This window comes from Polypterus senegalus, chromosome 4 (assembly GCF_016835505.1).
Source record: "Polypterus senegalus isolate Bchr_013 chromosome 4, ASM1683550v1, whole genome shotgun sequence".
NCBI lineage: Eukaryota > Metazoa > Chordata > Cladistia > Polypteriformes > Polypteridae > Polypterus > Polypterus senegalus.
The window spans coordinates 88,906,256-88,925,777 of record NC_053157.1 but is presented as its reverse complement, the minus strand read 5'-3'; the positions used below and the strand labels follow the sequence as shown (position 1 = coordinate 88,925,777).

Genomic DNA, 19,522 nt, shown 5'->3' with positions numbered 1-19,522 from the left:
AGAAGTTCCCTTTGCTTGGAATGCAAAGTGTGATTAAATGCGTGATTTTTTAACGCGGTATGGAGCACATGCATCGAAGCTTCTCAGCTGTGCTTGTGCTAAGAAAAGAAAACATTTTAAAAATAACGTAACACGATTGTCAATGTAACCTTTAGTAAGTAGTGCCTGGAGGATTCAGTGTGGAGAAACTCTAGAGACAGCGTGTGTATTAACTTGTGGATTTTTCTGTGAGTATTTCCGTAACACTGCGTGCGTTAGCTGCGGAGCTCAGCTCAGAGCGAAATGAGGTGAATGGGAGGGGAGATGATAACGTGACTCCCCCACCCACCTTAACTGTCAATCCCCCACAAACACAGTCTCTCGGAATTTGCATAAGCACAGCCCTTCACGTGCAATTTTAACTTGGTTACAAAGTAATCAAAACTCTCGTTTATATCCTGCGTCCTCTCATTAAACTTGTATCCCGCATTACCCGTGGGCATGACAAACGCCAGCGGCAGCCTGTCTATGAACTTAATTTAAACTTTAGGTTTACACCGTGCTTTTGTTTCCGAAGTAGCAGCACTCATGAATATGGTTGTATATATCATTCGCTCGCTTCTTAATGTTTCGCTGCCTTCTCAATTGTATAATGCATGTTTTCTTCAGCGCTTTTTGGAGCTCTTCCTGGTTTTCTACGTACTGCGTTGACAGTCAGTTCACATGATTACGTGGGAGGTGTGATGATGTCACACGAAACTCCGCCCCCCACGGCTTTCGAGCTCAACTCCATTACAGTAAATGGAGAAAAATAGCTTCCAGTTATGACCATTATGCGTAGAATTACGAAATGAAACCTGCCCAACTTTTGTAAGGAAGCTGTAAGGAATGAGCCTGCCAAATTTCAGCCTTCTACCTACACAGGAACTTGGAGAATTAGTGATGAGTCAGTGAGTCAGTCAGTCAGTGAGGGTTTGCCTTTTATTAGTATAGATATATATTGGCGTAGCTGCCCCTGCAGTCCTTGCTTTTCTTTCTCCACGTAACCGATTGCCACACAATCAGCTCTGTAATAGACGTTAAGCCATCTGTATGCTTAGAGCGCCGATTCTTCAAAACGTTTAAGGAACACAGAACTATCTTCGTAGTACATGTTTAATTATTCTATTCTTCACGCCAGTCCCAATGAAGAATATTGATTATTTAAATGAAGTTAAAGTTTTACCTGTATAATATAATAAACATATTTTGCTGCATTTCATCTTAAAAATTATATTGTCATCATATGTAAATACACGCTTTATAAAGTGGTGCAGGTTGTGTAATATTTTAACTGTAGTGCAAGTTTACAGTGAGGTAATTGTACTTATAAGTACAAACAGTTCTACAAGGAGCAATTGATTGAGTGCGTTGAAAGTTCTTGGGAGGAAACTGTTTCTGAACCGCGAGGTCCGTACAGGAAAGGCTTTGAAACATTTTGCCATGGCTGAGGTAGCGTATGCTTGATACTGTATCCCGGTAATTCTCTTTCCGATCAGCTGCTGCTGTGATTCACACTTAGATACAGTTATAAAAATACTCCGAGTTGTGCAGTGAGAGTAATATGGAAAAAGATGATCCGCTGTGGCAACTCTTAATGGGAGCAGCTGAAAGAAGAAGAAGAAGGTGCAGTGAGAGTAACAACGCTAAAGCAGTTATGGTATTTGGAATACTGTGGCTATTCCCTGGACCATTATATTGTTACAAGTTAATTACAATCAGATGCAATACACTATTAAACAATATGCGGTCAGTTTCAATTTATTTATAAAGCTGTGCCAGGAAAATAAAAGAGTAACCACACAGGAACAGTAGCACTGCTTTGACGCTGGGTGCCGCCAGTCTGCAAAACCGACCGGAGAACTTGCGTACGACAAGGAATGAGGTACCATGGAAAAGTGCGTGGCTTTACGCCAAGTGTAGGTTTTATACATCGTGATTTGAACGTGGAAAAGTTCTTATGCAACATTTCTGTGCGTGCGCACCGTTTATACATGAGGCCCCTGGTCTTTTATATCATGAAGCAGCTTGTCACTTCTCTTGTGTATATCCCTCTTTATGGCATTCTTTATATCATTTATATTACCCTCAAGTACGGTAATGAATGCCTTCAACTCAGACAGTTCGGTTCCATCTTCTCCGTGCTACAAAGGCAGAGACGTGATTCTGTTTGGACTTGATATTGTTGATTTACTGGGGGAATTAGTAGTAATTGACAGGTGGAGACATAGAGGCAATGCTCAGTTCCAATAACCCACTTGAGATCTGTGAATTCTCACTGCCAACCTCACTCGCAGTTTTTCTTCCACTTTCGCTCTCGACTGGAGCAGCAATGTGAGGTCCAAGCAGATCCATTCCTTCGCCAGTCTCTTCCAAATAGTATCATAACTTGAGACTGGATTAGGCCTTGATGAAGCTTTAGCTGCCTTTTCCTTATCTTTCTGAACCCTTGATCTTCTGCTCATGATTTAATGAACATATACGTAATTAAAAATTCTTGGGTTGACTAAATACAGGATACCTCAAAAAAGGCAAAATAACATTGCTGCCAGTGGAGTTCCATCCTAGACATCCATCTCTCAGAATGGATGAGACCAACAGTTCTTTGATGTGTTCATTTAGCTCTTTATGAAGTGCTTCATTTGCCAAACAATTCACTCTTACCACCAACTTTATATATGTACTCCTTTTAACCATTGTCAGCTATAGTCTTTATTAAAATGCCAATATTTCCTTGAATCCCTTTAAAGTAAGCTTATGTTTTATTATTTTTTCTTTACTGGAGTTTTATCTTCAGTATTACATGCTCAATCAAACTTCTACAATTACAGGCATTTTGGCTGGAGGGTAACTCCCTGTTTGGACACCTGCTGCCTGTTTAATAATCCACCACCTAGTGCCTTAAGTTGACCTTACCATCTCAGTATCCTTAAAAAAAAATAATTAAAAATAAATATTACCAACTGCTTCCTGTGCTCACATCTTCTAAAAAACAAAATAATTCTGTCCATGTTCTGAAGTAGCCTTTAAAGTAAACTGGTGTCTTCAAATATGATCCTGATGTTCTTTAGCTAAATGTACATTGTCTGTCTCCACCTTCTAAGACAAAGTTGTTCTATCAACTAAGTCCAAATGTGTCTGTAGCTGCTGCATCATTAGTAACTGGTTTGGGAATAAGCCATCTTTGTAACATAACAGGAAATGTTCTAGTCTAGTTTACAGTGTTGCACTTAACAACTTCTTCAGGCCTTCTTTTACTCTCAGATATGCTCTCTCGACTTGGCCATTTGATGTGTCATGTTTAATAATAATAATATTATTTAAAACAAATGTCCTATCACTGCAATGGCAAACCTGCTACCACACTGTAACCACTACACTTTTTAAGCCTTGGTAAGCATTACAACACTACTTTGCAATATTTTCACTGTGACCACTGATGCAATGAGATGGCATCAGATGGCCACAAATTACCCATCACTTAGCTTCAGAAATCCATGTGAAGTCAAGACCATGACTGTTCAGGTCACATTCATCCATAAAAGGGAGCCTCACCAGGTGAACTCTGATTTTCCTGACAGCTGGTGCATTTATGAACTGCAACCTTAAATTAACTGTCTATGTTTGGCTACCAGATGCAACTGTGAGCCAATGCTTTCACACTATTGACGTCTCTGTATGGCTTACGTAGGTCTTTTATTAATTTCTTCATACTTTGTGGAGGTATTACAGCTCAATCCCCCTAGAGTATACAATAATCCTGCACATTCATCTCTGCTTTTCTGCAAGTATAAGGTTGCCAGGAAGGCTTGACTGGTTTAGCTAGTCAGTTCCCTTGAAGAATTCACTGATGGACCATCACTAATATAGTGTTCTCAGATCGATGTCTTTGTCCTTAAGCGGAGTGCTGTACATCTGTTTTAACAGCCAAACAACTTTTTTTATATATAAAAAAAAAAGTATTCCAACGTTGTGGAAGATAATTTAAGGCATCAGGATTAGCATGTTGAGCTCCTCTTTTATACATTAAAGTAAGAAGCTACTGTCAATGCCTAGCATTGAATTTGTGCTGCTGTCAACTGTGGGACTCCCCATTTGTTCATCAAACAATTCAAAAAACTGTTTATGATCTGCCGCAATCACTAGTGGTTTTTCAAAAAGATGTCTATAAAACATACTCAGGCCAAATATTACAGCTAAAGCTTCTTTTTTAATTGTAAATACAGTAGTTACGCTCAGCTTTGGTCAATGTGTTTATTAACATATATCCAATTACTTTTTCTATTCTGTCATCCCACCTGTGAGACAGGACTGCCCCCACACCATAGACTGAGAGGTCACACCACAGGTACAGGTTCCTCCCTTCATTAAAATTAACTAATATAAATTCTTACATTTAAAATCCATAAATAAAATATCTTTATTTCACATGTTTGTTAGTAAGTAAAGTGTCTCTTTTTAGCAGTCAAGGTGGTGGACTAGCGAGTCTGAAATATGATTAAAATTTGTTTTGTTAGTGACACGCACATATAGTTTTTCAAAATGTGCAAATGTTTTCATGGACTGTTGGTTTAAAAGTATCAAAGTGCTTTTTAGGAAACTGTTAGGATATAGCTGGTTGGATAATGGATGGATGGAAAAAAATCTAAAACAGACCTTAGAAACAAAGGCACTTTCTCTTCCTCAGTTTTAACAATGCTGAATATAATTTAAATGAATGCTTTCACTGGTTTACTATCAAAGAGAAGAAAAAGTTAACTGCTACTTACTATTAATGTATACAAATCCTTGATTCTCTAACCAGAAATTTAAAGCAGTCCTAAGATTTATTATAAATAAGTTTATTAAAGTTATTATAGCTTAGAGCATTTTCTTTTATAGAAAAGCAAGTACAGTAATCAATATAGGCAAAGTTATTTAGTCTACACCTCTAACTGAAATAGTGTAGTTTGGCATAACGGTTACAGCAATCAACTTAAAAAAAGACACTATTGTTAAATACTGACCACTGCCTTATTTTATTATTATCAGTGTGTATGTCAGTATGTGACAATGACAAATTGTTCTGAATTTGTAAACATTTTATATAAAAAAATTAGCATTTTAATCATGTACCTATAAAGAGCTCGACAAAGGAATCAGCTACAGAAAGGCAAGATTTTAATTGGAATGTTTGCTTGAATAGAAACAGAGAATAACATCAGAGACTGAGAAATAGACAAAATGAGCATAAAATCTAGTGGGCAGTTAGGCACAAATTGCTTAATGATGCAAATGATCAGCAAAAAAACAGTTACTTGGTTACAAACTATAAGTTGTTTACTTGGGCAATGCTGCATTGAGCCTGTACACAATTCTGCTTGTAGAAAAGTGGCTTTCTTCAATGTGTTGTAAAACTTTAACAATATGGTGATTACAATCTGACATAAGCTTAAAGCAAGTAATCAATTTTTTGACTTTACATTATAATCTTGTGCTTTAGGTAAGCAAGTGTAGTGAATGTAAACTTTAAATTAAGCAATTTTTTCCTTACAAACAAATAAACGGATGAAAGTGCATTCTTTAGGAAAGCAATCATGTTTTTTATGCCAAATGTATAACTTTTTGAACAGTGCCACCAGTAAGCCATGGGCAAAGAAAGTTAAAGTTGTTTTTTTTGTGGTATACTTAAGGCATTAAAACTTGAAATGTAAACATGATAAGGTGAAACTACAAAATGTCACTTTTTATTTCTAAGTATTTCCATCTTTCAATATAATATTCATGCTTTATCATTTTCAAATGCTGCTTCTTCAATTTGCCACATTTCAATAGAGTATACATTTACTTAAAATACAGTGAAATGTAGTATCTGTATTTGGTTGTATGCAATAAACTGTATCAAGTCTTCATTAATGGTGTAATACTCTTAATTTTTTTTTTTTATGTAATTTGCCAAGTTTTGCTGTATCCCATCTACTGTTGCTTTAGTGGAGCTTTTGTTTCGTTTCACAAAATAAAATGCAGGAATTGTTTGGTCTGATGCAAGAATCAGGCCTGTTTAAAACTCTCCACTACCCTATCCTGTAATAATAATAATAAAGCTCCTCATTGTACTGACACCATGTACATTTTGCATTATCACCTATCTGATTGTGCTTCCCAGGGAGTCTGGAGGCATTTTATTAGATACTTCTGGAGTCGTTTGACAGAGTTTTGTCCAGATACAGCCTAGCATGCATTAGCCACTCACTACATTTCCTCTATAGTGCTTCACAGACAAAGAGATGTGTTTTGTATCATTTATATTTTGCTTATTCTTTATTACTGTAACACTATCATTACAGTACAGTGGTGAAAATTACTCATGTCTCAATGATCTCTAAAAGCAGAACCATTCAGTCTCACCAAAACTAAAGGTGGTGAGACACAAAAGGTATTCTAAAACCTACTTAATCCAAATCAGGGTAAGAGGTAGCCAAATGTTATTCTGGTAGCACTGGGCACAAAGGAAAGAAACCAACCTAGATAGGGCATCAGTCTATCTCAGTGCCCACTCATGCAAACCTCTACGCTTACATAACCTAATCTACACATCTTTGGGCATGGGCAAAACCTGTAAGCTTCACATGGACAGCATCTGGATAAAGAAATCAAGCCAAGAAGTTGGATGCATGAGGTATTAGTGCAATCCATTGTGACACACAAAAGTATTAATACTGTAGGTTTTTTTTTTCTCCCATCATTTTATCACTTCAAACTAGAATGACTTATGTATACCACAAATACTTCAATTTTCACTTTACTTTCTCAGTGACTATTGTGGTCACTTTATTTTGGAGGAAATTCAACCAACTTTATATCAATTTTCTTAATGGCCTCTGATGGAAAACACCATAGGATAATATTCCTTAACTTACAGGTGAGAGAACAAACAATCAAAATACCTTTAAGAAGATGGTTAAGATCCTTAGTATCACTTAAGACCTTCTGGCTGTGCCTGCTAACCAACTCAGACTCCAAGGAGACAGATGATGCCATGCTGCTGCTTGACCCCTTCAAACTTTGCACCGAGGATCTCTCCTGCTCCTCATCAATACAAAACTCTTCAGAATCTTCACAGATGTCACGACTCACATTTCCTTGTTTTGTAATTTGCTTTTTCCCAAGACTCTCTTTCACAGCAGCAAGATCAATAGACTGTATTGGGCTTATATCAGGAGTAGAAAGTGGTGTTACATCAGTTACTGTGTCTTCAGATTCTTCTGTGTGATGATATCGTTCTTTTCTTGGCATTAAACTAAATTTTGTTCGGTGCCTTGGGGAGGACTGAGGTAAATCTGCAGATTTTTTTTTGGCCGATAATTCTGATACATGACAATCTGAGTCACTACTTGAACCTCCTGATTCTGCTGCAGGAGCAGCATTATAATGTCGGTATTTGCCACTTGCTTTTTTAAAACTGTTTGAATTATTACATTTATACTTGTACTGGGTTATCTGTTGGTCCTCTTCACTGTCCTCTTCACTCCTTGTATAATCGTCCTCATCATCTTCATCATCTCTTTCCTCAGTAGAAGAGCTTGTTGGAAACACTGTCTCAATCTGTAAATGGCTCCTTGAGGCTGCCTGAACCTTACTGCTATTAACATCTGAAATACAAACTTCCGGTACTATAGAAATACTTTCTCCCTTTGAACTTTGTTCAGGTTTCTCTTCAATACTTTTTTTGGAAACATTGTCTTTTCTTATGTTGTCATCAGTTGCTTCTTTGCGATTTTCCTGTGAAGGCTCAAATTTTGAATTAACAAGTTCTTCTTCTTCTTGCTTTGTTTGGTCATTGTCTTCATAATCACTGTCAAAGAAGGAATGGTCCACTTCACCCTCCAAGTCTTGAGGACTATCCATGACAATCAACTGAAAAATTAAAACTAAATTAGCAAATGAATTTTCACAAGCTGAACACTTTTATATAACAATTTGAAATCTAATATTTAAACACTGACAGTTATTCAACTTTTTACTAATATTTTGTCTATTAAATATGTTTCTGTGGTACTTCTTTTCTTTTATACATAGGCTATTATGTACTTATCGCTACTATGTTCCCCATTTTTCCTCCTGACACTAGCAAAATGTTTTTGCTTTGCGCCCCCCTTCTCCATTACCTACTGTTTATGGGGGAGGAGCGAAAGCTTTAGATTTGTCAAGAATTTAGATCTCCAGTTTTCTATGGATCTCAATGTTTTAGGGTCCCCTGATACCAAAAACATCAATATCTCGATGATGGGTGTGTGTCAGTGTGTGTGTCACAGTTTCTTGAGGATGGTCTAGAAATTAAATGGCTGGACAGAAAAATACAAACTCGAAATCTAAGCTCGTTATGAGATGATGTTGTGCGGATTAATTCTTGAGGCAAATTGTGCAAGATAAAGAGGCATTCTAGAGGAACCCTCAAATTAATTTTTGATAATATCTCAAGAATTATGGCAAATAACATAATTCTGCAATTAATTATGAATTCTTCACATCAATTTCTATTGTAATGACCTATTTTATGATCAGAAAGATCGGTATCATACTGTTAAATAATTAATGAAATGTTAAGAGAATAGTTCTGGTAACTCGATTCATAGGGCACAAAACATACTGACGCTCATGTCAGATTTTTTTTTTTCAGAAACCGCCTGTGGAATTCTTCAGAATTGTTTGTTTAAGTGGTTAGGCACCCTATGATTGTGTCTCAAATTTATTTAGAAGGACATGCAATAAATAGGTCTAAAGTAGTTTTCAGTCTTGACAGAGGAAGAATGAAAAGAGGAGGACAATACCATGGAGGGATGAGGGAGACAGAAAGACAGCAGTTACAATCAGTTCACTGAAGGCGAACAGGCACAAAGAAGACTAAAAGAAACATTTTACATCAGTTACAAGACTGGACACAACACTTATTTTTTGCCATTTTGGAGACATTCTCTGTGGTTGTATCAGCAACGACATTTAGTCTGAACGGGATATCTACTTATGTTGAACCTCTCCGAACCCATATCTGCCATTTATCAATATTTATTTTAATATGGAAATAATCTTAATGTTTTCCACACATAATGTCATATTGTGCGCCAGAAGAAAATGTTTCAGAAAAACTAAACAACGTTGCTATGGATAATCAAGATCTGAAATATGAAACCTGTGACAAGGGTAAAAACAATACGATAAATCAGGAGACAGGTCAACAGACTAAAGTAACAAATGATAGTAGTCACGTTGAGAAATGAAAGCATAGTCACACGGGTGGAGAAATTAAAATGAAATACTGAAGTATATCCAGCATCAAAAATTACTCACCTGAATGTTGGTAAAGTGACACATTATTGAAAACGTGCTAAATAATCTGAGTAAACAGGAAACCCAGAATCAGCTGTTTCCGTATGCACTGATGCACAACGTTCACTAATTTCAATACGGCCGATGGTGTATTTCGAATAAATACTCCGCCCCTAAAAAAACGTTGACTCCTTTACCTTCGAAATTAATAAAGGGCATTTTATTAAAATATTCGCCAATAAACACCACCTTTGTATAACAAGTTACAGTCGGCAGCAGAAGATTCGAGAGGGGTGGCATATGAAAACGTGAGACAACATGACGATACCGATATGACCAAACAACTCTTTAACTTACATATATGACATTACACCCCCCAGTAAATGTAACATTCTGCTACACCCCTTGCGTCTCTGGGTCTTCTACGTGAACGAACACTTAAAAGGTGTGGGCGTAAATGTCACCACACACTGCCCACTCACCTGAAGATACGGCCTCGATAAGGGGTTAGAGTTGCAGTTCGACTCTTTATCTGTATCTTCTGTACCCTATAACATTCAAAATGTACGTTACAAACGATTATAGAATAAAATGGACTTGGTGTCTCAACAGACTTGAAAGGCACAGTTTTCTCCTCTCCTTCACCATACCCAGCTGTGGATGAAAGCGCGCGTTGCTAACTGACGTCATATCCTGGCAGCAGCCAGTTCCTCATCAGCTAAGCCGGCTGCTTCCAAAAGGGGGCGAGCTTCATCCAAGGCTGATTACTCGTTCTTGCAAAAAGAGAGTCGTTTTACCCTTTCCCATTAAAATAATTACGTAATATATGTGTATATGGTACCTCCAGTTATGTGAAGAGACTACAATTAACTTTACCTACTCGCTGATTCTTCTAACGGTTTAGGCTGATCACTTGAAGAAGTACAAGCCACTGTGACTTGTCCTTAGCTCTGTTATAAGCGAGGACAAGGTCAAACATCCTTTGTGAAATAGCGCTATTTTCGTTAGGTACTACAAAAATGCCATTTTAATTTTATATAGGTGGACAACACATTAACTTTCACAGAAATGTTTAATTATGCAATGTACACAGGTCAGTATTCAACCAGAGGTGTCATATCCAGTTTCACTCTTACCAGTTTAGTACCCTGATCTCAAGTACACCAACACAAATAATCAGATTGGACACCCATAAAAAAACTAAATGGAATAACTGAATGGCAATGTAAATCGTTAATCTGCTTCATTTTTACTACTGCATGACCTTTGAATGCAGTAAACAATGGCAAACTCCACCATGAATGGAAAATGGCAGTGAGACTGAGAGAAGGAAGGAGCTTACTTGAAATCTGACCAGACGATGATTAGGGTACAGAGAGAACTGACCAGATATGATGACCTGACCAAAGACTTTTTATAACCATTAAGATTATGGGATGCCTGGAATCAACATATGCATATTGAATGTGTTGCTGATCTTTGTATGCTTTAAGAACTACTGGTAGATCCAGGTTCATATGTATTCGGTTTTGTGCTATGGCACTAGTTATAATTTTAATAGGTTAAAACTTATTAAGCCCGCTTTCCTGCTCATGCATGTTGCTCTTTGTTATTGCAGAGAAGCTGAGAGACTGAGCTTTTTTCCAGCTAGTTAGTCAGGTGTGACGGAGAGTGAACACTTCCGAATGTGAAGCTACAGTACAGTCATACCTGGGTGAAGTCTTAAGGTTGTAGACTTAAGCCCTTTAGAATATCTCCAAAAGCTTTCCCATGATAAAACACTAAGCACATTGAGTAGTGAGAAAAGCGTTATATAAATGCAAAGAATTAATTATTAATGTAAACTGCTCAAAAAAATTAAAGGAACACTTTGAAAACATGAGATCTCAATGGGGAAAAAAATCATGCTGGATATCTATACTGATATGGACTGGGTAATGTGTTAGGAACGAAGATATGCCACGTTGTTTGATGAAAATTATCAATCTACAAAGGGCTGAATTCAAACACACCCACAAAATCAAAGTGAAAAAATGATGCGGCAGGCTAGTCCATTTTGCTGAAATTTCATTGCAGCAATTCAAAATCGTACTCTGTAGTTTGTATGGCCCCCACTTGCTTGTATGCATGCCTGACAATGTCGGGGCATGCTCCTAATGAGACAACGGATGGTGTCCTGGGGGATCTCCTCCCTGATCTGGACCAGGGCATCACTGAGCTCCTGGACAGTCTGAGATGCAACCTGGCAGTGTCGGATGGACCGAAACATAATGTCCCAGAGGTGTTCTATTGGATTTGTGGCAGGCAAGCGTGGGGGCCAGTCAATGGTATCAATTCCTTCATCCTCCAAGAAATGCCTGCATACTCTCGCCACATGAGGCCAGGCATTGTCATGCACCCAGAGGAACCCAGGACCCACTGCACCAGCATAGGGTCTGACAATGGGTCCAAGGATTTCATCCCAATATCTAATGGCAGTCAAGGTGCCGTTGTCTAGCCTGTAGAGGTGTGATAGATAGATAGATAGATAGATAGATAGATAGATAGATAGATAGATAGATAGATAGATAGATAGATAGATAGATAGATACTTTATTAATCCCAAGGGGAAATTCACATCTGGTTGTGCATCCCTCCATGGATATGCCTCCCCAGACCATCACTGACCCACCACCAAAAAGGTCATTCAGAATGATGCTACAGGCAGCATATTGCTCTCCACGGCTTCTCCAGTTTATTTTATTTATGTTTGAATTGAATATTTGAGTGGATGTTAGTTTATTCATAATGACAAGCTGAGACACATACCAAACAACAGTAGCAAAATATTTACCAGTACTGAATACATATTGGCATGACATCACAGAATTTAGTGCTGTTGCCCCACAAGTCTGGGGACATGGGTGAAATTCCTGGCTTATACTCATTCTGTCTGAGCAGAGTTTAAAAGTTCTCCTTTTGTCATTGTTTTTATTTATTATTATTGTTATTATGATCAACATTACATTCAAGGTATTTTCTGGCCAAGACTTAGGGTAGTTTTATGTGGTGTGCATATGTGCATATGTTTTAGGAAATTGTGTTTGTGTTAAGGAATTTCCTCATTGTGAAACATGTATTTAAAATATCTGCTTTCTGTAGTTTTATGTATGTGTATTGGATTATATGCAATATTTGTAAGCTTTTGTGTTGTGTATGTGGGATGACACTAATATTAGAGACAACAATGGGCACAATGATAACCTATCTATTCTCCACAAGCAAAGTATTTCATTCTCTCAGTTCTGTGTAGTAGTAATAATAATAATAATAATAATAATAATAATAATATTATTATTATTATTATTATTATTATTATTATTATCATTACTGGTGTCGTGCACTGAGTTAGTTTCAGCACTTTGACTTTCTATATCCCTAAAATGGAAAAAATGAGTTCACACAATAGATGATTGGATGCTGGATATAATCAGTGTATTTACATTCACTAATTGTTAGGTCTGTAATTTAAGTTTTAACTTCTGCCATTGCACCTTTGTATTGTGCATTATACGTCAATGTTCATTTTCAAAAAAATCTTGTATTTTTTTAATTGCAATCTTTTATAGTCTATTTGCAAGGAATATCCAACTTTTTTGGGTGGCGTCAGTAGTTGCTGGTTTTCACTCCAATCAAGGTCTTGCTTAGACACTGGAGCAGTGGTGGCGGTGTTTGAAGTGGCAGGTGTATACTGGCAGCGTTTGGTGCGTAGCGGCAGTGTTTTTGAACGTACCGGCTGGCACCACGCATATTCAGTCCCCTCAGAACCCACCACACCCTTCAATCGAATGATAGCGGTTTGAGGAGCTCGAAGTTCGGGATTGTATTGGGTACCATCACTTATGTGTATGCACTTCGGGCATAGAGTAATGGTACATCAGTGGTTTGTGAAAATTTCCTCTGTGTTTAATGTCAAGTTGACTTTATAATTAGGTGTAGCCGAAGGCATGAATGTGCTCTTTGTTGCTCACGTATCCATTTAAGCATCGTGGGGAGCCTGTGCCCACCTCAACAGCATTAAGTGCAGTGCATTCAGAGTTTTGTACTTTTACGTGCACACGTCCACGCTTAATTGACATTATGAATAATTTGCCAAGATAATGCGTTTACAAGGCGTTTGATTAACAAATTTTGGAACAAAAGGCGGAACCACGTAAACAAATACACGACGCAAAAACGATACTGGCTCACGAAGTTTTGGAAACTCGAATGAAAAACCCTGCGGCTTGATGGGGTACCACGGCAACACAGCCCTCAAACTCTGGCTCCGCCTCCACTTACATGCGCATTTATTAAACCCCATCATTCTCTCCTTGAGCGGGCACACAATTGGGAGATTTTGTTTCCTCACGGATTGGTTAATTCGAAGAACTGGGCTTAGAAACAGGAAGTTCGGGGATCGAATTTGAAAGTGAAAAGCCTTGGTGCGCAAACGCAGGTGTCATTCCCCCTCCCCTGGTGTCGCGAACTGTACTATTACTGATAGAACAGGGGGCACAAGGCGCTCGCCTCGCCTGGAGGCGTGGAGGACAAACGGCAACGGCGATGCGCGCAGATTAGTAGGAAACCTCCGCACAGGCGGATCTCAGGATGAAAACATACTGGTTGCTGTGATCGCTTGTGAAAAAAGGAGCACACGGCTTCTTTGTAACATGTTTCACAAGGACATGATTGGTCTTTCCGATACCCTGCTTTGGTGACACTTGACACACCTTCGCTCGTTTTCTTTCTGATTTTCCTTTTGTGTTTTATTTTTTTTCCTACGGGTTTTAGTGCTGCACAATGACTTACAATGAGTAACGCTCCGAGAAAGGGGTAAGCGTTCTCTTAGCTCAGTGGGAGATGTCATTTTCAGCAGCATGCATCCCGATGGCAGCAGCAGTCGTCCCGATGCGAAGCCTGCGTCCCGCAGCCTTTTGGTCGCTGCAGCGCTCGGACTCGCCGCTGTGCTGTTGGTGCAGCTCTCTCCACCCTCCCTTCTACTTCGGATCCTTCTCTACGTTCTCTTCGCCTTGGTATGCCTCGCACTGGGAGCCGCCGCTGTCCTGGCTAAGCGAAGTCCCCTCAAAGTAGTGCGCTTGAAGCGCTTTGGCACACAAGTCTTGGAGCGGCTAGTGAACGATGGGGTAAGTGGTCATGGTTTTACTGCTTTAGGAATTACCAGAGCTGAGCTCTTCTATCATTAACTCCCTCTTATTCTGTTTGTATATTACTGATTCTTTTTCATCGTGTCAAAGTTTTTATATAGCGCCTTTTCAGCGTGCACCAGTATACAGTAACAATGTATTAAATGAACTCATGTTCCCACAAACTAGCAATAGTTAACTCTCAAAATAGCCACCCATAGGATGTGTACCTGGGAATGTTTGTCTGTAATCCATCTGTATTATTTGTGCTTACTTAAAAAAGTTTTAAGACATATCCACTCCACAGTTGATTCGGTTCTTTGCTTGATATCATTGTGCTTTTCTTGCCTTTTTCTTGATTTTTCTGCTGATCTCTCTTTCTCTTTTGCAATTAAATATTTTATTAGTAGACTTTATTTTACAATATTTTTTTCAAAGATGTCTATAGTTAGGTATCGAGTTTGTCATGTTCCTTTTGTGCCGGTACAGTTCTATAGTACACTGTTCATGACACATACAGACTTTTCTTGTACCTCTTTCAAAAATATTTGTAAATATGCTGTCAAGGCTATATAAAAATTGTATTGCTGGATTAGAGAGTAAGGTGGCATGGTGGCACAGTGGTTAATGCTGTTGCCTTACAGCTCTACAGTTGCAGATCTGAATCCTGACCCAAGCACTGTTGGCTTGGATTTTGAATGTTCTCCTTGTGTATCTGTGAGGTGTTTCTACTGGCAATTTCCTACGTCTGAAAGATATGTTTTAAATTAACTAGCCTCCATGAAACTGGGTAAGTTTGCTTGTGAATATTCCTATGTTGGATTGTTTCCATCTCCAGGGCTCTCCAGGGTTGGTTCATGCCTTGCTTCCAGTACTGGCAGGATAAACAAAGGCTTCCCAGGACTCTGAACTAAGTCATTGGGTTAATAAATTGGTTCATAAATAGAATAAGCAACTAAAGATGTATGCATTTGAGCAAAATTTTTTGAAAAACACAGTGTTGCAAGTGAAAAAATGAAGTTTGTTGTACTCTGTATGTTTCAGCTGCATTAGAGTTGAGTGTATTAATATTGATTTTATTAATGGCAGAGTAGCATGAAGACTTTGTGCTGCTAAGTTCCGCAGTCTTTCAGCACAACAGTGTTTGAGATTTTGACTTTAACAAATGAGTACCACATTGCCTGTATTTTTTATGTGATTGGTATGATGTTTTTTTTTTGTTTTTTTTTGTCCCTAGTAGATATTTAGAACTATTGAGTTTTAACTGAAGTGCCACATATGCATTGTTTTTAGATCAGGACTCCTCATATTTACATCTAACCATTCTCATAATTAATGCTTTGTGTCTCAGTCCAGAAAAGTCACTACAGGTGTTATGCAAAAATTGTGGTCTAAAAACAAGCACAATTAAGGATATTGTTGCACTGTATGATTGGTTTTGCCTTTTCACCCTGGATTTCATTTTCAGTTGTATTTTTTGGTGACAACTGCACTTTTGACTTATTGCTGCAAAGCTGGTATTTGCTCTCTTCATATTGAAGAGGTATACTATGTTGTGATATCTGTCTTATGCTCTACATAGGAGAGAAAATGCTCATGACAGCAAATGTTTAGGAACGCTAATTGAGAAACTGCCATAGGTGCCATACACTTCTGAAAGATTTTCCTCTCATAACCACTGGGATTTTTACCCATAGGGCAACCCAAGTTGCTTGGGTTCAGCCTCTGCTGTTTTTGTAACATAAGGAAATCATGGAAGAAAATTTATATATTGTACCTCATTTAAATTCACTTGGATATTTTGCGTGAATCATGACACCATTTTACCCTGTTCTTTTCTCCTCTAGTCTGTTTTTGTTAGTGTTAGTTACTCCTGTTTCTGATGCCAGTCCGTCTTTACACTGTGTGCACAATTATTAGGCAAGTGAGTATTTTGACCATATCATCATTTTTAATGCGTATATTCCAACTCCAAGCTGTATTAACTTGAATGCTTATTGGATTTAAGCACGTCAGGTGATGTGTATTTGTGTAATGAGGGAGGGTGTGGCCTAAGGAGATCAACACCCTATATCAAGGTGTGCAGAATTATTAGGCAGCTAGTTTTCCTCGGGCAAAATGGGCCAAAAAAGAGATTTAACTGACTCTGAAAAGTCAAAAATTGTAAAAAGTCTTTCAGAGGGATGCAGCACTTTTGGAATTGCTAAGATATTGGTGTGTGATCACAGAACCATCAAACATTTTGTTGCAAATAGTCAACAGGGTCGCAAGAAACGTGTTGAGAACAAAAGACGCAAATTAGCTGCCAAAGATTTGAGAAGAATCAAACGTGAAGCTACCAGGAACCCATTATCCTCCAGTACTTTCATATTCCAGAGCTGCAACCTACCTGGAGTGCCCAGAAGTACAAGGTGTTCAGTGCTCAAAGACATGGCCAAGGTAAGGAGGGCTGAAACCCAACCACCACTGAACAAGAAACATAAGTTGAAACGTCAAAACTGGGCCAAGAAACATCTGAAGACAGATTTTTTTCAAAGGTTTTATGGACCGATGAGATGAGAGTGACTCTTGATGGACCAGATGGATGGACCTGTGGATCAGTAATGGCACAGAGCTCCACTCCAACGTGGAGGTGGGGTACTGGTATGAGCTGGTATTTTTAAAGATGAGCTAGTTGGACCTTTTTGCATTGAAGATGAACTCAAAATCAACTCCCAAACCTACTGCCAGTTTTTCGAAGACACTTTCTTCAAACAGTGATACAGGAAGAAAAGCATGATTTTTATGCAGGCTAATGCTCCATCACTTGCATCGAAGTTCTCCACTGCGTGGCCAGCCAGTAAAGGCCTTAAAGATGAAGGAATAATGACATGGCCCCCCTTCCTCATCTGACCTAAACCCTATCGAGAACTTGTGGGCACTTCTTAAACGCTAGATTTACGGGGAGAAAAACAATACACCTCTCTGAAGAGTGTCTGGGAGGCTGTAGTCACTGCTCCACAAAAAGCTGATCGTCAACAGATCAAGAAACTGACAGACTCCATGAATGGAAAGGCTTATGACTGTTATTGGAAAGAAGGGTGGCTATATTGGTCATTGATTGATTGATTTATTTTTTTTTTGAAATGTCAGAGATGTTTATTTGTAAATTTTGAGGTGTTTGTTTTATTCTCACTATAACAGATGAAAATAAAGTGAGATGGGAAAATTTTCATTTTTCCTTTAGTTGCATAATAAATCTGCACACTAATAGTTGCCTAATAATTGTGCGCACATATGTATTCCCCTGATGATGTTCACACTCACATTTCCGTTGTGAAACATTCAGGTTTCAGGTTTATTAACATTTTGGATTGACTGATAGCACTGTGTTTGTTCCATATTAAAATTAATCCTCAAAAATACAACTTGCCTAATAATTGTGCACACAGTGTATTAGTGGTGTGATGTTCCAGAATTTAGCGCAGCAATCTCACACCTCCAAAATCCTTGGTTAAATTTTTTTCTGATCCCGATCTGATCTGTGTAGAGTTTGCTCATTCTCTTAATGTCTGGATGTTTCTTTGGTTTTTTTTTTCCCAGGGACTACAGTTTTCCTGGCAAATCCCAATAATGTAAATGTTAGTTGAATTGCTGTGAGTATATACATTAGAGTGACCTGTGAGGGACTATTAGACCATCCATAATTTCTCTTTACCTTTTGTCTAATGCAGTGGTGATAGGCATAGACTCTTCATATCCCTCTGCCGGATTATATACAGTAGGTTTGCTGTTGCATGGAAGGATTGATTAATTTAATGTCACAATGTTAATTCTTTCACTTTTAAGTGATATCTGATGTATTTTTTTTTAATGAAGAGTGTGAAGGTGATATGATGACACAGTGATTAGCACCACTACTTAATATAATGTTCAGGTCCTGTCTTTTAAGTCCTTAGCTTTGGCCTCATTTCTGTCAGGAGTTTGCACTTTCTTTTAGGCCCTGGATGTTAAATATTGGAGAAATTAGGGTTTGAGAATGGCATGGCATAAATGTCTTTGCTTAACAGCACCTGGTTGATTTTGTATTTAGTATACTTAAATTTATTATCATATCATTAATTGATAATAATAATCCAAATAAATATGGTATATCTTTATTTGTGTTTATGGATTAATCTGTGGAAAGCACCTTTAGTTGCATGTATATGTATAATAAGGTACTAGATAAATAAAGTTATTAATATTATTAGGTAATGCAGTATCTTCCAGTGAAATTGTGGTAGTGTTAGGATGAATGATATCCAACTAGATTAACTGCAGAATGCAGCACAAGTTGTTATGTGATTTATAGTACTGTATTTGGACACCGATAGTAGATTTGGGGGGGCAGCTGGCTAGCCCACATAAACCTTAAGAATTGCCATTAAACTAGTGATATTTGAACACAGAGGCTGGCTAGGCTAAATGCATATTTAGGGCTAGAAGAGTTCTTAAAGTAAGTCCATTTAGGCCTCTGATATTTCTGGATGCAATTGCTGTTGTGTTGGATATCTAGCAGAGATGGTGGATGGATGAATAAATGTTGGCATTTAAATTGTGAATGTATAATTTCAACCAGGTTGTTTGAAATTTGATTTACCTGCATGATGAATTTCCAGTCATGAGAAATTCATTAATTTTCAGAACATAACTGTTCAAAAGAAGAATTGCCGTAGAGCTAAAGTCTAACCTGACAATGTGAGCCCAAGCCCTGTCACTGGGCACATGCTCTCATGGTGACACACAACTTCTCACTTGCATAAAGGCCAATGTGTAGTTGCTGATTAACCCAACATATTTATCTTTAGGATGTTTGTGGGAACTGGACTACCTCAAAAACATGTAGAAATCCAGGCTAGGATTTTTGAATCTAGGACAAGGCTATGAGACAGCTGTACTAATCTCTAAAACATCGTTTCTGCCATTATGATATATTGTTTATTTTTATTGGGAGCAAACTCATTACAGTACATACATTTTTAGTCATGTTTTATTTTTTTCACTGCAAGAGG

At 38.0% G+C, this 19,522-nt stretch overlaps 2 protein-coding genes across 4 annotated transcripts in view; one reads left to right on the top strand and one right to left on the bottom strand.

The window, feature by feature from the left end:
- Positions 1-10,003, bottom strand: part of cfap97 (cilia and flagella associated protein 97) — a 73,502-nt gene extending 63,499 nt beyond the window's left edge. The window contains exons 1-2 of one of the 2 annotated variants that reach the window (XM_039751002.1): positions 9,807-10,003; positions 6,945-7,914 (exon numbers count right to left, since the gene is read on the bottom strand). In XM_039751002.1, the coding sequence (XP_039606936.1) occupies positions 6,945-7,905 (961 nt within the window). In that variant the 5' untranslated portion in view covers positions 7,906-7,914; positions 9,807-10,003. Of the gene's footprint in view, positions 1-6,944; positions 7,915-9,345; positions 9,439-9,806 lie in introns of those variants that run through there. The other variant, XM_039751001.1, reaches the window with a different exon arrangement.
- A 3,711-nt stretch (positions 10,004-13,714) lies between these two features.
- Positions 13,715-19,522, top strand: part of snx25 (sorting nexin 25) — a 423,222-nt gene continuing 417,414 nt past the window's right edge. For both annotated transcript variants that reach the window (XM_039750997.1, XM_039750996.1), the window contains exon 1: positions 13,715-14,489. In XM_039750997.1, coding sequence (XP_039606931.1) covers positions 14,223-14,489 — 267 coding nt within the window. In that variant the 5' untranslated portion in view covers positions 13,715-14,222. The remainder of the gene's footprint in view (positions 14,490-19,522) is intronic.